Source organism: Paralichthys olivaceus, chromosome 19, assembly GCF_024713975.1.
Source record: "Paralichthys olivaceus isolate ysfri-2021 chromosome 19, ASM2471397v2, whole genome shotgun sequence".
Classification (NCBI taxonomy): Eukaryota; Metazoa; Chordata; class Actinopteri; order Pleuronectiformes; family Paralichthyidae; genus Paralichthys; species Paralichthys olivaceus.
The window spans coordinates 11,805,201-11,821,994 of record NC_091111.1 but is presented as its reverse complement, the minus strand read 5'-3'; the positions used below and the strand labels follow the sequence as shown (position 1 = coordinate 11,821,994).

General features: G+C 39.8%; 1 protein-coding gene across 4 annotated transcripts; it reads left to right on the top strand.

Annotated features, from left to right (window-relative positions):
- The first annotated feature begins 47 nt into the window (after nucleotides 1–47).
- On the top strand, nucleotides 48–15,942 carry snx9b (sorting nexin 9b). Of its 4 annotated transcripts, XM_069515219.1 has the most exons (20): nucleotides 155–475; nucleotides 2,257–2,343; nucleotides 3,542–3,616; nucleotides 4,534–4,656; nucleotides 5,643–5,720; nucleotides 6,760–6,922; nucleotides 8,158–8,193; nucleotides 9,657–9,795; nucleotides 10,224–10,308; nucleotides 10,564–10,689; nucleotides 10,801–10,918; nucleotides 11,025–11,155; nucleotides 11,288–11,391; nucleotides 11,489–11,592; nucleotides 11,750–11,827; nucleotides 12,023–12,099; nucleotides 13,760–13,849; nucleotides 14,062–14,176; nucleotides 14,271–14,362; nucleotides 14,517–15,942. In XM_069515219.1, exons 1-20 carry the CDS (start codon nucleotides 464–466, stop codon nucleotides 14,562–14,564), a joined length of 1,881 nt encoding a protein of 626 aa, XP_069371320.1. In that variant the 5' UTR covers nucleotides 155–463; the 3' UTR covers nucleotides 14,565–15,942. The 4 variants fall into 4 exon arrangements, with proteins under 4 accessions (XP_019953220.1, XP_069371320.1, XP_069371321.1 ...); XM_069515220.1 differs by lacking the exon at nucleotides 5,643–5,720; XM_020097659.2 differs by lacking the exon at nucleotides 8,158–8,193.
- Nucleotides 15,943–16,794: the final 852 nt, after the last annotated feature.

Sequence of the window (16,794 nt, the reverse complement as noted above, 5' to 3'; positions counted from 1 at the left end):
GACGAGCTCCAACTTTCTTTTATAATTATATATAAACAAAATGTATAGAAAACTTTAAAAACACAGAGATGATGTCATTTAAATCGGTCGCGTCTCGGGGATCGTATGATCACACCGACGCTACCTTTCCGGTTTCCCCTCCGCGGTGCAGGTCACTCCCTCCCTCCGCTCTGTCAGCAGCCCTGCGCGGTTCAAACTTCCACTCACTCCTCCTCCTGCCTCCGTCTGTCCTGTCCTGTCTCCGGTATCTTGACTTTTGTTTTTTTAAAGTTAAACACGGTAAATAAATCGGGTAAATAAGGTTGTTTTTTTTAGCAGCGTGTGGTTTACAGGAGCGTGCGAAGCGGGAGGAGTCGCCGTGTTTTCCCCGCTTCCAGCTGAGGAGTCGCGGGGGGAAATGTCCAGCTGAGAGCCGGAGAAAGCGCAGGGCCTGTGTTTGTAATGATTGATCAGAGCTCGGACAATGGCGCTAAAGGTGAGTCCCACAGCTTTTCTCTGCTGTTTCACCGTTAACCGGAAGATCTGTTTCCCCCAGAGTCTGTTCACGGTCGTGTTTGACGGTAAAATGCGCACTGAGCAGCGGGTCCGTCGCATCAGTTCAACTGTGAACATTTAAACTCGACAAGTTCCGCACGAGGAGTGAAACCCTCGGCTTCAGCTCCGTGTAATGGACGCTGACATCGTGTGTGCACCGTGGATGTGGAATCCTGCGTGTTTGTGTTGTTGTCTACATGGAAAATGTGTCTCATTAACAAAGTGTCTTGTGACATTTTACTACCTCTGCGCTGCGGGTCATGTCTTCCCCGAGGAATGCTGGGAAATGTAGTCGCTGGCCTGTGTGTGGCTCTGTGTGCTGAAGTTTTGTGTATATGAGTGAACGTCATTATTGAGTGGTAGACTCCTGAATAAGTATTATAAACATGTTGATGTTCATTTGTAGTTTTGCTATTATAATTTCTGTACATTTATATTCTTTAATATGTTGATATTTGTAAAATGTGCAGTATAGTCATAACTGGAAAAGAACACAAATAAATAGCTGTAGGATTAATTACTTCCTTCACATTTTATTTTCAGTGTGTAATACTGCCAAAATGCTGACATTTTAGCTAGCTCTGGCTAAAACTACCACTAGAAGTCACTTCTTCCGCACTGCTATAAAAACAGCAGGCTACAGCTGTTTTAGAACAAAAAAGACGTGATTAGTGGGGAAATGATTTTGAATGATAATATCAGAAGCCTGTGAGTATTAGTATTAGAATAACAGGAAATAAAGAGTCTGAGCCCTGTTTGATCACAGTTTAATATTATTTTATTCCAGATTCCATCTCACCAATGTTAAAGATTCCTTCCAGCCATTTTTTGAGACATGTTCATTATTATAATTGTCAGAGACATAATGTTTCATAATAATGTTTCCCTCGTTACTTAGAGCTCTGCTGTCAGTGGATGTGCACTGGAGGCTAGTTGTATAAGGTAATAAGTGAGGCTGAGGCTGTGGCCAGAAACATGTTGTTCCCGTTTTAAAAACATACTCCTGCTCCTTTGACTCCTGGGAGGTGGCAGGATGACACTGATCAACATCTCTGTTCAAAGAAGACTAAAGGCATTACATCTTACTGGTTCATGAACAAAGTTAGATAGTCACACTCATAACTCACACTCAAAACGTGGCATGCTCTCTCAATCGTTAGGGTAATTCCTGGCAAATTCATTTGTATAGTCAAATTTATGATGAATAAGTGGCTAAGCCTAAAACTCATGAAGTGACATGTGAAAGGAGAAAATATACTGTATTTAGAAGAGATAACTTTGCTTGTTTGAATGTGTATATATATATATATATATATATATATATATACATACACATACATACACACACACACACACACACACACACACACACACACTTGCATGTGTGTGGACTCTGAGGCCCTGGGGGAGGGCAGATAAGTAGATGTAGGTCACTGTGAGAAGAACTGCAGGCTTCTGTATTAACCTGAACCAGGTAACATGCAGGTTCTGGCCTTGTTTATGGTTTATACTGGTGTCTAGTTAATAGTCAGCGTTTCAGGTGCAGAAGAACTAGTTTGTCCTGTTCCACTCAGCCTTTATTCCACATCACAAACGTTACACTCCTCTGGGTTATTGGCTGTTTTTTGCCTATGTTCAAATGCACGTACATGTACAAGTATATGTTTATGGTATCAAACACACTAAGCCTTGAGTGTGTGTGTGTTTCTTGGTTGTGTCTAGGCACAGGTTTTATATGACTTCTCCGCTGAGCCTGGAAACAACGAACTGTCAGTGAAAGAAGGAGAGACGGTCACTATCACCAATCAGGTAAATCCTTATTGATATTCTTCTGCCTATGTAAGATCACAGTACACTCTGCGGTAAATCAATTGTGTAAACATGAAGTTTCTACTATAGAGGCTTCATTCTTTGCATTAGTTCCAGTGAATACTGTCTCAATTATTCGATAATTAAAAAATATTATTTGGACCTGAGTCCAGATAACAGTTTTTTAGATTTACTTAAAAACGTTCTAATTGGTATTATTGTTGTAAGAAATCATTAACTGTTATATATTTGTGTTTTATAGCATCTTGCTCTCCTTCATATCTTTGTTATTTAAAATGAGCAGTCCTGCAAATGTCCAAGTCACATGATGAGTTGTCTACAAACATTGAGTGTCACAAACAGAGGAAACAAATAACTGTGGGGGTGAACATGATGTCATTACAGATGGTGTCTAATAGTTCAATGGTTACTCATTATGTGCTGACCTACATAGTTTCCTAATCAAAGTCGATATTAATCCATTCAAGACAGACTGTTTCACAAAAACAAACTTTTTTTCTCCACTAAATCAATTTACAGGATTTATGTGTTTATGGATATTTAGGTAACTTGGTAATTGTCAGATTTTAGTTCCAACTTGAATCTCTAAACAACTTGTAAATGGGAAGCCTGCTTTCTTTAATTAAGATAATGAATTAACAGAAACACGTTATTCCAGTCTCTGCACAAATGTTTATATAAAAAGCTTCATTCAGCAGCAGCAGCAGCTTAGTAATGGGATCAAAGCATTACTTGAAGCAGTGTGACCATTTCTTTGCAGAACAAATGAAGCAGAAATGAAGTATTTTCATTTTAAATCAAGAGTTAATGTTTATTTTTTTAATAAATGCTCTATATTTTGGGTTGTATTTCTGTTTTCTTTTTAGTTACTTATAAAAAAGTTTATCAAGCCTCAATTACATTTTTACATAAGGGTTTGATAATAAGATCTTGGAAATCATTGCAATTTTTTGATGAGGAGCATCATTAAAAAAAATTAGAAAGACGAGGACTAATGTGATTTCTGTCCAGCACCATGGAAATGTGTGTTTTTGACTAATCAAAGTATTGCAATGCAAGTATCCCTTTTAAATGTGGTCCTGTATGTGCATGAGGTGTAGATATCTACTCTCTGCTGTCTTCAACCAATCACAGTCATTCATGCTAACAAGTTGTGCTGCGTCTCACTCTGTTACAGCATATCGGAGGCGGTTGGATTGAAGCACAGAACTCCAAAGGGGAGGTGGGACTGGTGCCAGAGGACTACATCGAGGTTAGTGAGAAGAGTTTCCCTTTGTGTTTGGTGATGATTTCACCACAGATCTGAAGTAAAAGAAAACTCTGCTGTCACGCTTTAAAGTCACTGTCCATATCAGAGGACAGATAAATATTTAACATTTGCTCACCCCAAGAGACAACAACAAGTCTCTTGCCTGAAAGTAAAATGACGACAGGATGTTCCTCCTACAGAGTTTTGCTGATTCTGGTGTTTGCGTCCTGTTTTATCCAAAAAGCCCTGACGTCATCATGGGGGATATGATTCACTCAGAAGACATTCACAAAGAGACAGAGAACGAGCAAAGTTTAACAGCCCAGCTTCATTCTAAACAGCACTTACAGCAACATTTAACTATCTAATGTCTATGTGTACTAGAGAGAGGCCGATACCATTCTGCTCTTAACTCTGCAAACAAGTTCACATGGATGTGTTTGTCTGGCCTTAAGTTACCCCTCCAGCTGCCCTCAGACAGTTTTTATTCCAAATCATAGAAACCCTCTAATGACAAATACACTTGTAGCTTATGTCATTTCTTATGAAAAACATCAGGACAAGCAGCTTATTCTCTATTTCATTCAGCACTCTACTGAGAATAAGATCAGTTCAAACAAAAGGATGCTGAACTATAAAAATAGCCAACAGATGTTGGTGTGTTTTTTTTATACTGGCAAGAGGTGAAACAAATTTAAATGTGCAAATTAAATTTATTTCGGTATAAATACAGGAAGTGAAAAAGCCAGTTGTCAAAGCCAGGGAACATTAAGGAGACATGATCACATAACCACAGAGGAATGTATCTTAAAAAGTCATCAGATCCCTCTGGAATAACTGGATTAGTTTCTGTTTTTTTCCAATGGGAAATTTAGATTTCTAATGGAACTACTTTTGTCTTTTTGTTCTTTCGTTTGTAGTTTGGTAAGCCTTTTCCAGGAGCAGGAACCGCTGCACCTACTCCAAGTGTAGGAAATGTTGCATCCCCGGACCTGACCTTCTTTGATGCCTATGCTCCCGCATCAACACCTGCACAAAACCAGGTAACGCGTTCACCTACTGAACGTACATGTTTATCAAACTCATACTGTTGCTTTTGGAGCGTCTGCGCTGTCGACAAACAGTGAACATGATATCTCATGAATGCCTTGAGGGCCTTTTTTCCAAATTTGTACAAACGGTCAGTTTTACTCAAGGATGAAATTATTATGTTTTCATCGTCACGGTGGCTGTGACCTCTCAAAGCAATTTTTTTTCCCTTGTGAATGTGATATCTCACTTACAGGGAATACTTTTATATTTGGTACAAATGTTCACTATGTACACTATATAACTGTGTAGAATTTGTTGGTCAAAGTTCATGGTCACCTTGACCTCACAAACCATGTTTTGGCCTTTTGAACCTGATATATCAGGTCTGCCTTTTTCAAATTTTTGGACTCTGATAAGATTTCAGTGGTCGGAGGCACTCAGGGTAATTTTAGTTTTGCAAATGAACAACTTTGCCTTGAGTAGGTAGACCGGTGCTGGAGAAGTAAGTATGAATATATACAGTCATTCCCTGCATGGCACTCCTGCCATGTTTCCATTCTCTCACTCAAAAGTTTGTGTGACAGAGTGAAGAAAAAGTCAGTGATGACAGTACTGACCTGTACAAACGTCAGTACAACTGTCATCGCTGCCTGGCTGTTCTTGTGAACCCTGAGAAGCAGAAGTGAGAGCTGCTGCTGTGGATGATAGTCATCGTGGTTATCTATAGCTAAAGCAGGTTTCTAACTCAGAACTTGAGTAACTTCTAAACATGGTTGGAATGATTGTTTTTCTTGTTAGCAGGAAGTTCCTAGAAAATGAGTGTACTGCTGGATCAGTAGAAATGTGCACAGCAAGGGATTGAGTCAAGGCAGGAAATGTCTCAACCATCATCCCTCCTTCTCTTTCTCTCCCTCTCACACACACCATCACTTTAACCCATCCCATTAACCATCACTGCTGGCGCTTTGTGATGTTGTCACCTTCTTCTCCTCTCAAGGTGGATGCTGGGGGCTTGAGTCCCCAGCCGGACACCCCTGACACCCCAGTTTCCCCTTATCTCTCGTCCCCTGATGAGGTAACCGCCACTTGGGGAGCGGTGGGCGTGGCCAGAGGCATGAACCCAATTTCCTCCCACACTCACCCAGCACCCCACCCCCACCCCATCCATCCTCCCTCTCCAATTGGTCTGTTTTGACAAAACCCCCCCCACTACTCCTACCCTCTGAAGAAAGCATGTTTCCACTAAATTGTATGAATCAGCACCACAGTCAGTCAGTGATTCTTATACCTATGTAATTAATTTATCACACTGGATAATCATTCAATCACAGCACATGCATTGACCCCAGATTATTCAAGATTCAAGATATTTATGATCATTATATGAGATTATGACAAGAAACCAATAAATATCAATAATCATCTTTTTTTTTAATATCATCTTGACTGAGTTTTAAATAAAAAATAGTCTGTTTGTCAAGAAGCTGTTAAATCCAGAAAACTCAGTCTCAGTGTTGTTTCTCAGTGCACTAATGTGTTGATATGTCACTTGTTGCAACAGTTTGTTTTGAAGCTATTGATTTCTTTATGTTTCTCTATTTGAATGTGCATTACATGACACACAGCCCTTTGTTTAGTTAGCTGAAAGCTAACTGCAACCCACAAAAGGCCCACACACACATATTTGGTTGCATGCCCATCCACATAGGTTTGTATCGGGGTGAATATGCCTGCTTTGTAAGCATGGCATGGAGTTGCATTCTCAGCCTGTAAGTAGTTTAAATAATAGTGTGTATGGACTTGAGAATGGTAGCTTTTGCTAATTAGTTTTTTTCAAATCTAATTTTCTTATTATTTTGATATTTATTGTGGCTGCATGTGATATGAAGCTTTTGTTTTAGACCTCAAACCACACTGTCACCATGGAGTTGGTCGATTATCTCAACAGACTCCCTGTTAGAGGCCAGCTCTACATGAAATGCATGTTGTTTAAAAATGACAGTTAAGATGTCAGTTCCACATCAAACAGAATCTAAATCAGGCTGGACTCCACTCTCTCATCTGCTTCTCCTTACTCTTTCATCTCTCACGTTTTCTCCCTTTCTCTCTTCCAGGCGAGTAACGGTAATGATCCGTGGTCGGTGTGGAACACAGACCCCTCAGGGGGCTCCAACAACAACTGGGCGTCAAATCCGGAGGGCACCCAGACTGGGAAGAATGCTGCTGACCCCTGGAGCTCCGTATCACAGGGTCACCCTCAGGCTTACCAGGGCCCCGGTAAGGACAGCTCTACGGTTAGCCGCCATGGTTGACCGATTAATTATGTGTCAGCAGAATAAATTCACTACCCTTGATCTTGGGTTATTTACAGATTCTAAAGGTTCATACTCGTGATTGTACTTACACTTCTTAGAACTACTATTCAAAACCACACCAGTAAAAACAGGAAATAAAGGCTATTCAGAGAATATTTCTTCCTCTTAAGTTGTTATGTTTGTTTTCTGTCTAATGTTTAACAGGATGATTGAAGTTTATTCAAATCTAATAAAAGTATTTTGCTATAAAGAAAGTTAATGGAGCCTGCATATCAAAGGTCACACACAGTTTTTAGCTCTTGAAGTTATTGTCTTTCTGTTTGTGGGTAGTTTACTTATAAAATTGTAAATGTGAACACATGCCAAAATGTTTGGCTACAGTCGATGAGGTTATTCTAAAAAACAAGATTTACTCATGAGCATCAAATAATCGGAAAGAGAAGTATTCTCTCTACTGCCGCTTAATTAGATTATGTGGCTTGTGTCATATGTTGTACATTTATATTTGCTCAGTCAGACATAATATAGTACATATCCTGTGTGAGAGTCTTTTTTACCACAGTCCATTTGTTGTAGCCTTGGTTAAAGGTGTCTGGATGAAAATGAAAACTACATCCTGAATGTTTGAGTAAAATTATAAGCAATTATGACTTTAAAAAAAAAAATACTTCTATAATGTCCTTACCTCAAATTTAAATCTTGAACAAACATCTTATGTTCAACAAAAAGATTATAAAACCCATGATCCTCAGAGTGATATATAAGTCAATTAGTCCTGGTAAGTAATACCAAAAATTAGTTTCTTTGGTTTCTCCAAGGAGGTTTGCATCATGGACCAAAATGAGAAAGAATATTCTCTTAAGTATAAAGAGCTTAGTCTAAACCTGATACCGACTGAAATAAGATAAGATATTATTTGAAGATACAGAGTAAACCCTCTAATCTGGAACTCAAAGTGTCCAGCAAAAATACTGTCCCCTCTACAGAGATGCTCCAGTACGTGGACCGGACCAGCACGTCACGGCTTGGTTATTGCCAGACGATTGGAAACGTTAGCCTCATGCATGACTCAGAAGAATAAATTACTTGACCTGTTTTTTCAATTCTCCAGTTGTTTTTGTAAAAAGAGAACAGAGGGGCTAAATGGAGAGGAGAGGAATTAACAGACTTTTCCTTTCTTTCCTTTTCTTACAAAAGACATCTACCCATATCCTTACCTTATCGATTGCACAGGTATTCTGTGTGTTGCAATGGTGGAAGCTTTTTTCCTAATGTTTGTGTGTGGACTGGGGCTGAGACTGACAGCTTCTAGCAATTGGTTTCAGGAAATGATTTGCATCTATAAAAAGCACGTGTGTGATGAATTTAATTTGTTGACATTAACATGATGATGGTGATGTGATGTGGGACAGTTGTGTCTCATGAGTGTGACTGGATATGTTGTTAATCTGACACATGCGATGTGAAATCTCAGGAAACAGGGCTATCTTTCAGATGTAGTGTTTGTTTAATGAGGAGTTTGTGTCACATCATGGCAGAATGAATGCTGTTCAGAGTGTTAGACAGTACACGTAACTATGTGCTTTGTTTAAGTTTGGAGGTTTTTAAAACTTTGAAAAGCTTTTTTTTCTCTGAAATGATGTTTCAGAAATGTTGGATATAATTTGGACCAAATATGTGGCTCAATAGGATGACTCACATTTGAAATGTTCATTACAGCAGCAGAACATATAGAATTTTGCACCTGTGCTCTGACTATAAAGCTGTAACTCTCCTGTTGGACCCTGCAGGTGGACGCTGGGGTTGTTGAGGGGCTGAATCGACAGGCAGATATACTGACGCAGAGATGGGAAATCTTTGCAGCTTAAGTAGACCACCAAATTGTATATGGTAGAGGAGTGTGGAGAATGAGGTCACATACAAGCTTGAGTTGAATGTCAGAACTCCATTTATTTGATTTTGGCTGTTTTACAGTTGGTGTAATGCTGCTGTACACGCAATACTAATTATTACTTGCTTGTTGTGTTTGAGTAAGAATATTTGTTGTCTCATTTCACTTGGAGCCACATTCAAACCTTAAAATCTTGTTTTTTATGTTTTGAAAGTGCTCAGCTTTAGAGAAGGTCATACAAATCATGTCTTTGTTTAGCAGCATGTAGAAATGGAAACTGAGGATTGGTTCCAAATTCAAAGCATTTTGAAACCTTTGATTTTGTATGATATACGCTGTGTGCAGTGCGAGCATGGATTTAACACAATGATGCATGTAATGCATTTTCATGTGACCTATGGTAGAAATCTAAAATTACAATCTTTGAACCTTTTTAACACATTCTACATCAAAACAAGGGCAAAGTGCAATGTCTTCAACAGTGCAGTGTATTTGATGGATTAAAGCCTACATGCCATTATCTCAGGATAATGTATTGCTAATGTTTAGGACCAGAAAGTAAAGTTTAGCAAAGTATTTCTACTTAAATATATATTATAAATAAGAACAAGAAAACCTGTATAAAAAATATACTTATGCCATATATCAGACTCATGCTGCAACCCTTAGTTGTTTGTATAAGCACAATTACAAATAATCATGGAAGTAGAGATATTTAATGAACAGAGCAAATGTTTAACTTGCTTTCGACTTGTGCAACATCTTTGAGCAGCTTTTTTTTAAGTATGCATGTGTGTGACCTCAGGAGCTGAGGATGATGAGTGGGATGACGAGTGGGATGACGTGAAGTCCAGCGGAGGATACTCAGAGTCAGACCCTGGAGACGGTGGAGCGATGCAGAGAGGTGGAGCTCATGCAACTTCAATGAAAATCTCCCTCAACAAGTAAGAGTTTGTAAAACAGGAGGATTTGAAGTGAGGCAGTGTTGGGCTTGAAGGAAAGAAACAAAGAAAAGTGGCAAAGCATTGTGTTATTAGTGATAAGATTAAGCTTGGATTTGAATTTGAGTTTTGGCTTTTGGGAGTTTCCTGTTCCCTTAACGACAGTTTCTCTTTCACATGACAACTACAATGCTCCTATTGTTTGGACCAGGCCATTCTTTATCTTTTATTTCTGCTTGAATCTGCTTTAACATTCACTTGCTTTTAAGAGCCACAACCATGCAGGAGCACATTATAGTTTTTGTATGTATAGTTGCAATAATTTCATACTTGTGATTTAAATATGCCACAGAAAGCTTCCTCAAACAAGAGAGTTAGAGAGACGGGTTGACACCATCACTGTTTAAATTTTGTCTGTTCTCGTTGAGCAGGTTCCCAGGGTTCTCCAAGTCTGGGCCGGAGCTCTACCTTCTGTGCAAACAGCTCGCTAAGGGCAAAGAAAAACTCTCAATCTATGTAGGTTATCTCTAAGTATTTGTGCCAGTTGAATGCAATATAAAACATCAGATATCTTTACTTGTTACACTAACTGGTAGTGGTACAGTCACTTAGCTTGTTTGACTAACCACAATATACATGTATATATATTTTTTGTCATTTTATAAATAAGGGAACTTATGGTTGGAGATGGTTCCCTGTTTTTGTTTGATCTATGATTTAATGTCAGAAGGTAAAGAGCATCCGTTTCTAAACCTAATGTTTCCTGCTCAGATAGGAGAAGTTGGTCCTGTGTGGTCTTACCCAGAATCTCAGCTAGACTGTGTTGTGGCTGATCCCAAGAAAGGCTCAAAGCTGTACGGCCTGAAGAGCTACATCGAGTACCAAATCACAGCCAGTGTAAGTTTAACATAGCATTTGTGTTTTCCAAGTGAGTTCTACTGTTAAAGTAATAATTTCACCTGTTTACATGACTTGCCGTCACTATAACTCCATGTTATTGGTTTGCAGACCACAAACCGACCAGTCAATCACAGATACAAGCACTTTGATTGGCTGTATGAGCGGCTCCTCGACAAATTTGGGTCCGCCATCCCTATCCCCTCTTTACCAGACAAGCAGGTGACAGGTGAGTGCTCAACTCGATGTAAGACACATTTTCAGAAAGAAGCTAAACATTCCTGAAGTCAGCATGTAAGTGAATCTTTCATTCATTGTTTGCTTCACTGTTGCAGGTCGTTTTGAGGAGGAGTTTATTAAGATGCGTATGGAGCGGTTGCAGGGCTGGATGACCAGGATGTGCAGACATCCGATCGTTTCCAGCAGTGAAGTTTTCCAGCTCTTCCTCACATACAAGGATGAGAAGGTTTGATATGCCACTTCCTTCTTCCTCCTTAAGGTCTTATTTTATGTGCATTAAAATAATGTGTTTTATGAGAGGTGAAACTGAAACACAAAGTTAATTTTGTAATTAAAATGAGTCATTGATTTCATGCAGGAATGGAAGACAGGGAAGAGAAAAGCAGAGAAGGATGAGACGGTGGGAGTGATGATCTTCTCCACAATAGAGCCTGAAGCTGCAGACCTGGATCCTGTAGAAGTGTGAGTTTAAGCTTTGCAAACAGTGGCTCATCACCGCAGGTTCTAATGCATGATGCAGTTATGGTAATGGTTTCGTACATGTGCTCCTCGTCCTCAGGGAGCAGAAGTGCGAACAGTTCAGCAGGTTTACCAAAGCCATGGATGACGGAGTGAAGGAAATCCTCACAGTGGGAAACGAGCACTGGAAGAGATGCACAGGCCGTATGTTTGCACTGCACCACACACACAGGCCACACCTTAACTTTGTGCTGTAATTACTGTTTGTACGAATAAAAGATGTCATTATTATGTTTAGTATTTTGTATTCTGGATTTATTCACACAGTGTTTTCATGTTTGTTCATGTTTGATGTCCACAGCTCTGCCAAAAGAGTACCAGAGAATCGGGAAAGCCTTTCAAAACCTCTCCTCAGTTTTCACCAGCAGTGGATACCAAGGTAACGACCACAATTATTATTTTAGAGCTTTCTGAATTGAAATTTCCCACATGCAGCCATTTGCTAGTCATGCCTCATGCTCTTTGCAGATGCAGTTTACTCTGCAGTCGCTCATTATGTGGAAAACTGTTTTGAATGGAAATGACAAACAAGTTGTCTTAAGAAACAGGGTGGTGACATGTTTTAATCCCTCAGGTGAGTCAACCCTGACTGACGCCATGACAGCAGCAGGGAAGACGTACGAGGAGATCGCTCAGTTGGTTGCAGAGCAGGTATGTGTTGAGTGTCCATCCATCCATTCATTGTCTAAACCGCTTATACCATGCCATGTATGCACAATCACAGTATATAGTATAGGAATTTATAATATTTTGAGCATAAGTTATTTAGAAATTTCATAAACACACAATAAACAGGGTTAAAGGAAACATATTATATTGTTTCTGGTTCATATTTTTCACATGAAAACGTTGTTTGGAATTTTAAATGTTTGGAGAAAACGCCTCACTTTCCTCTGACTGTTCATTGATGCTGCTCCTCTTTTCAGCCTCTGTCTGAAACACTTGGGTTTTATTTCCTGTCTCATAAAGACTCCCCTCCCACTAAAGCCCTGTCTGCTCTGATTGGCCAGTAGGCTCACACTGTTGTGACTGAACTTTGACATTCAAAGAAAAAACTATAAAACACACTAGAGGAAAGAAAAACAGGAAAAGGCGTTGTATATGTCTCCTTTAAAGATAAAATGTACAAATAGAATCCTCAGACTTTCTATAGGTACCATGATAAGATCATTATCAGGATTTCTCATGGTCACGATAATTGTTTAGGGAAATCTGATTTGTGTGACAGCCCCAATTACTGCGTATCAAAAAGTTACAACTGTTTCTGTTTCAGTTTCTTCTTGTATTTATCCTTAATGATTAACATGACATATGTCCTTGTCTTCAAATTCAGCACAGATCCTGTCATGTGTGTTTGGATGCACAATGTTTGTGTCCTTTCAGAAACAAGAGCTGTCAGACCTCTGGTGTCTCAAAGGTCTTGAGGTTTATTTCAGGCGTTTTTTTATCGACCACATTGTTGTTCCAGTTCACAACATCTCGCAATACCTGCAAACATTTCCTGCTCGCAGTTGGTGCTTACGTCCGAGCTGCAGTGTTTTAATGACCCCTCTAACCCTGCGTCCTGCTGTATCTGTGTCATGGCAGACTTATCTCTGGTGTTTCCTTGCTCTTGTTTGGACCTATATAGATGTGGCTTTGCTGAACGTTCTGTCTCAACAGCACTGTGTGGGATGTTGTTAAATCAAATGTGGGCTTTTTGTTGTCCCAGCAGCAGGAGGAGGATTCACCTGGTAAGCTTGTGTTTGTCAGTAGAGTTGTTAGCTGTAGGTTAGCATTGCCTGTGATAGTTTGCAGAATTATGAAGAAGCCATTATCCAGACATGGATTCATGTCAGGACTTATCTGCTTTTCCTTATCTGGTGTTTTATATTCCTGCATAGAGATTTCCTTTATATATTCAAGAACAAGTGTTAGTCTTGATGTTACACACAGTTTGGACAAATGGCGTCATGGGTTCGATTCCGACCCTTTACACAGTGTCTTCCTCCTCCTCTGAACCCAAAGATATCCATCGCAAAGAAAATAACAGAAAAGGCGTAAAATCATTTTTGCTTTTTTATTCTCTTGATGTTTTCATTCCTTCACCATCTCAATGTTTCACTATCTTCACCGGCTGGATGTCCTTGCTGAATCTATGACCTTATGATACATGTATTGTTTCAGCTCTGTACGTGTGTTAAAATTCAATTCCATTGACGTAACATTTCATTGTGTTCTTCCTTATCATTAGTTTCATATCTAGGTTTTGTTCCCTCTTTTTACTTAATCACTGGAAGCCTCATCTTTTAGTTTTTTGTTCATTTTCCAGCCGAGGAAAGACCTCCACTTCCTCATGGAGACCAACAATGAATACAAGGGTCTTCTTGGATGTTTCCCAGACACCATTGGAGTCCATAAGGTACATCTGCAAATAGTTACACAAAGTTTTACTTGAAAACACATTTATTGGGATGTGTCTACACACTGAACTTAAATTCAAAAGAGAAGTGGATTTGCAGCACCAGTTGGTTGTATATAGTTGCATTATATATGTTAAAATGATTCTCTCTCCTTCATACAATGTAACTCGAGTCTTCCATGTTGTTATTTGCTTATTTCCATTTGTTCCAGGCTGCCATAGACAAGGTGAAGGAGGGCGACAAGCTGGTGGCCACCAGTAAAATTAGTCCTCTGGAAAAAGTGACCATGGCGAAACGAGTCAGCACCATGTCTTACGCTTTACAAGGTACCAGACTCTCTCTGAGCCAGAGGCAGTGACGCAGTGTAGCTAGACAGCAAGTGTTGCCTGATCTCATTGGTTTCGCTCTTTTCTGCCGCAGCTGAGATGAACCACTTCCATAGCAACCGAATCTATGACTACAACAGGGTCATGCAGTTGTACCTGGAGGAGCAAGTCAAGTTTTACGAGACGGTAAAGGCGTTTTTCATTGACCATCTCTCACAGTAAATTAGAGTCTAAACCAGTCTGCTGCAGGGAAGCTGCATAAAGCCTCACTACTAAACCATCTCCACCTGCCTCTGAGTTTGTATTCATGCTCGTTTCTCTTCTTTTTCTGAATCCCCAGATTGCTGCAAAGCTGAGACAAGCACACAGTCAGTTCACTACGATGTGAAAGCCTTCAGCGTCGCACTACAAGACAAGAAGAGTGAACCCCAGCTCGACATCTGAAATATATTTGCTTATTCTGCATTAATTTCCCTCTCTCCTTTTAATTTAAACACCACTTCTCTCTTTTTGCTCTCACCTCATCGCCTCCGTTTGTACAGACCCAGCTCACCGTGTTACATTTGTCAGCTCAGAAGTTTCTGAACAGTTTAAGAACATGTGCAACAGCCGAAAAGGCTTTGGCACTTGTGTGCTTTCATTTTTTGTGGATCAGAAAAGAGAGCAGAATGAGAAACACTATTTACACACATCCTTTCCTCTGTCCAAGGTCCAGAGCTTGTGATACAGGAAGCAAACAACCGAGCTACAGTTTGTGACCATGAATTTCTTCATTGCACGAGTCACACCCTCAAGTTTATCTTCATTAGATTCAACTTTGCTTATGTTATTTTAAATCCATACTCAGTTGATGCACCAGATGCAAGCAAATATGCACATTTAGCAAAACTGTTATCTGCACGATTATCTGGGGATGTATTCAAAGTAAAAACCAAAGCCTTTCTCCCTCCTGTCACCGGGGGGGGGGCTAGGGAGATGCGTTTTTTAAGGTCGGCTTGACGGCATATCTCAGCTTTACTGCCCTTTCCTTCAATACGTTTATGCAAGCGTCGCCTAACGTTGTCAGTAGAAGCGGTGGATCGTTTTTTAAAAGTCTTGGAAGAGTTGGCGAAGGCGGAGTGTGTCTCCTCTGTGTCCACTGCCGGCAGTGCCAAATTCTCTCAACCTGCACTTCCTCAAAAAAGCTAACAGGAAGCTCCACCTCCTTCCTGTCTTGCTCACGTGCCTTACCCCCTTTGAAGAAGACAGAATAAGCTTGAATTGATAAGCCCCCCCCCCCTGTCGACTATGATACTGCAGTTTACAATTCATGAAAGAAGACAAAACGTGATAAATTGACTCTCAGGTTGGGGTTCACTATTTTAAGCATTTTACATTCAAACCAAACATCGGTGAATAGACACCTTGTGTGTGGATGGTGTTAGACATGATTGTTTTCTCCCAGTTCTGATATGAAGAATATTTGTTTTGCTTTTGACCAGAAAATGAAGTTTTATAAATGGGTTGTGTCATGTATGCAATTTTTCTCTTTCGTTTTTCACCGCCCAATTTTCAATCAGTCTCTAATCTTGTTCACTCTTTGTTTTCTTATCACTTCACACATGATAAATATACATATATATAAATATATATATATATTCTGTTGGACCTATAAGGTGCTTCTTGTTATTGAGATACGATTTTATGTATAGAAGTATTTTCAATACAGTGCAACTCAGAGAGGAGCAGAAATTCTGTTTGATTTATTAAACAATGATTTGTATTCATTGGGGCTTGATTTGTTTTTTGTGTGCGTTCGAAAGAAACCTCATCTTGTTCTCGATTTGACTCAAAGTGTAAAGCACCACGCATTCTCTGATTTGTCCTCACAGTAAAGCTCTTATTCCAGGCCGCAGACTCTGGGTAGAGATGGAGAGGAATGAGAATGAGTGTGCCGCCTGTGCAAAGGGTCAAAGAGTGTGTTTGTGCAGTGTTGCAGTGGAGGAAGTGAAAGAGCCCTTTTACCCCACATTCAGCTCTCGCTGGCTTCAGGTGCAGCTGGATGTGGAGGCCACATAAAGTCACCAGGCGCCATATACAACAGACAGTACATGCATTCTCATTTGTTCTCAGTGGATGTGATCTAGTGTGTTTGTTACATTTATATGATCCTTAAAACATCAGTCATATTATTTTCTGGTCTTTATGCCACCGCGCTGGCGACATCCAGTGGCCAAGCATTGCATATATGTTTTTGGATTGTCTGTCTCATTCTTTTGAACATGCTACCTGAGGGACTTTTCATATTTTGTAAAAACTCTCAGTTGGACTGAAAGATGAACTGATTAGATTTTCTGAAACGACTCTGTTTGTTGGAGGCACACGACCACAGGGGAGTTTTTGAGAGTTTAAATCGAAGTCATCACAAGCTGAAGTCTCTTTTTCTGTCTGTTCTGGCCACCTGGTGTTACCTCTGCATGACACATGCCTGCTATATTGACACAAACCTGCCAATATGCTAAAGGTCTGAGGAAACCCCTATGTGATTTCATGTGAACACATGACTCAACACTCACTCGATACTACACACAAACTCTAGTTTACTTTATGATGAGATATTTCAATCTCCTGGTCCGAAT

Excerpts from the sequence above, each read along its gene's own strand:
- snx9b (XM_069515219.1), top strand. Across the intron at positions 13,850-14,061 it reads ACACCATTGGAGTCCATAAG|GCTGCCATAGACAAGGTGAA; the intron begins GTACATCTGCAA and ends CATTTGTTCCAG. Across the intron at positions 14,363-14,516 it reads AAGTCAAGTTTTACGAGACG|ATTGCTGCAAAGCTGAGACA; the intron begins GTAAAGGCGTTT and ends CTGAATCCCCAG.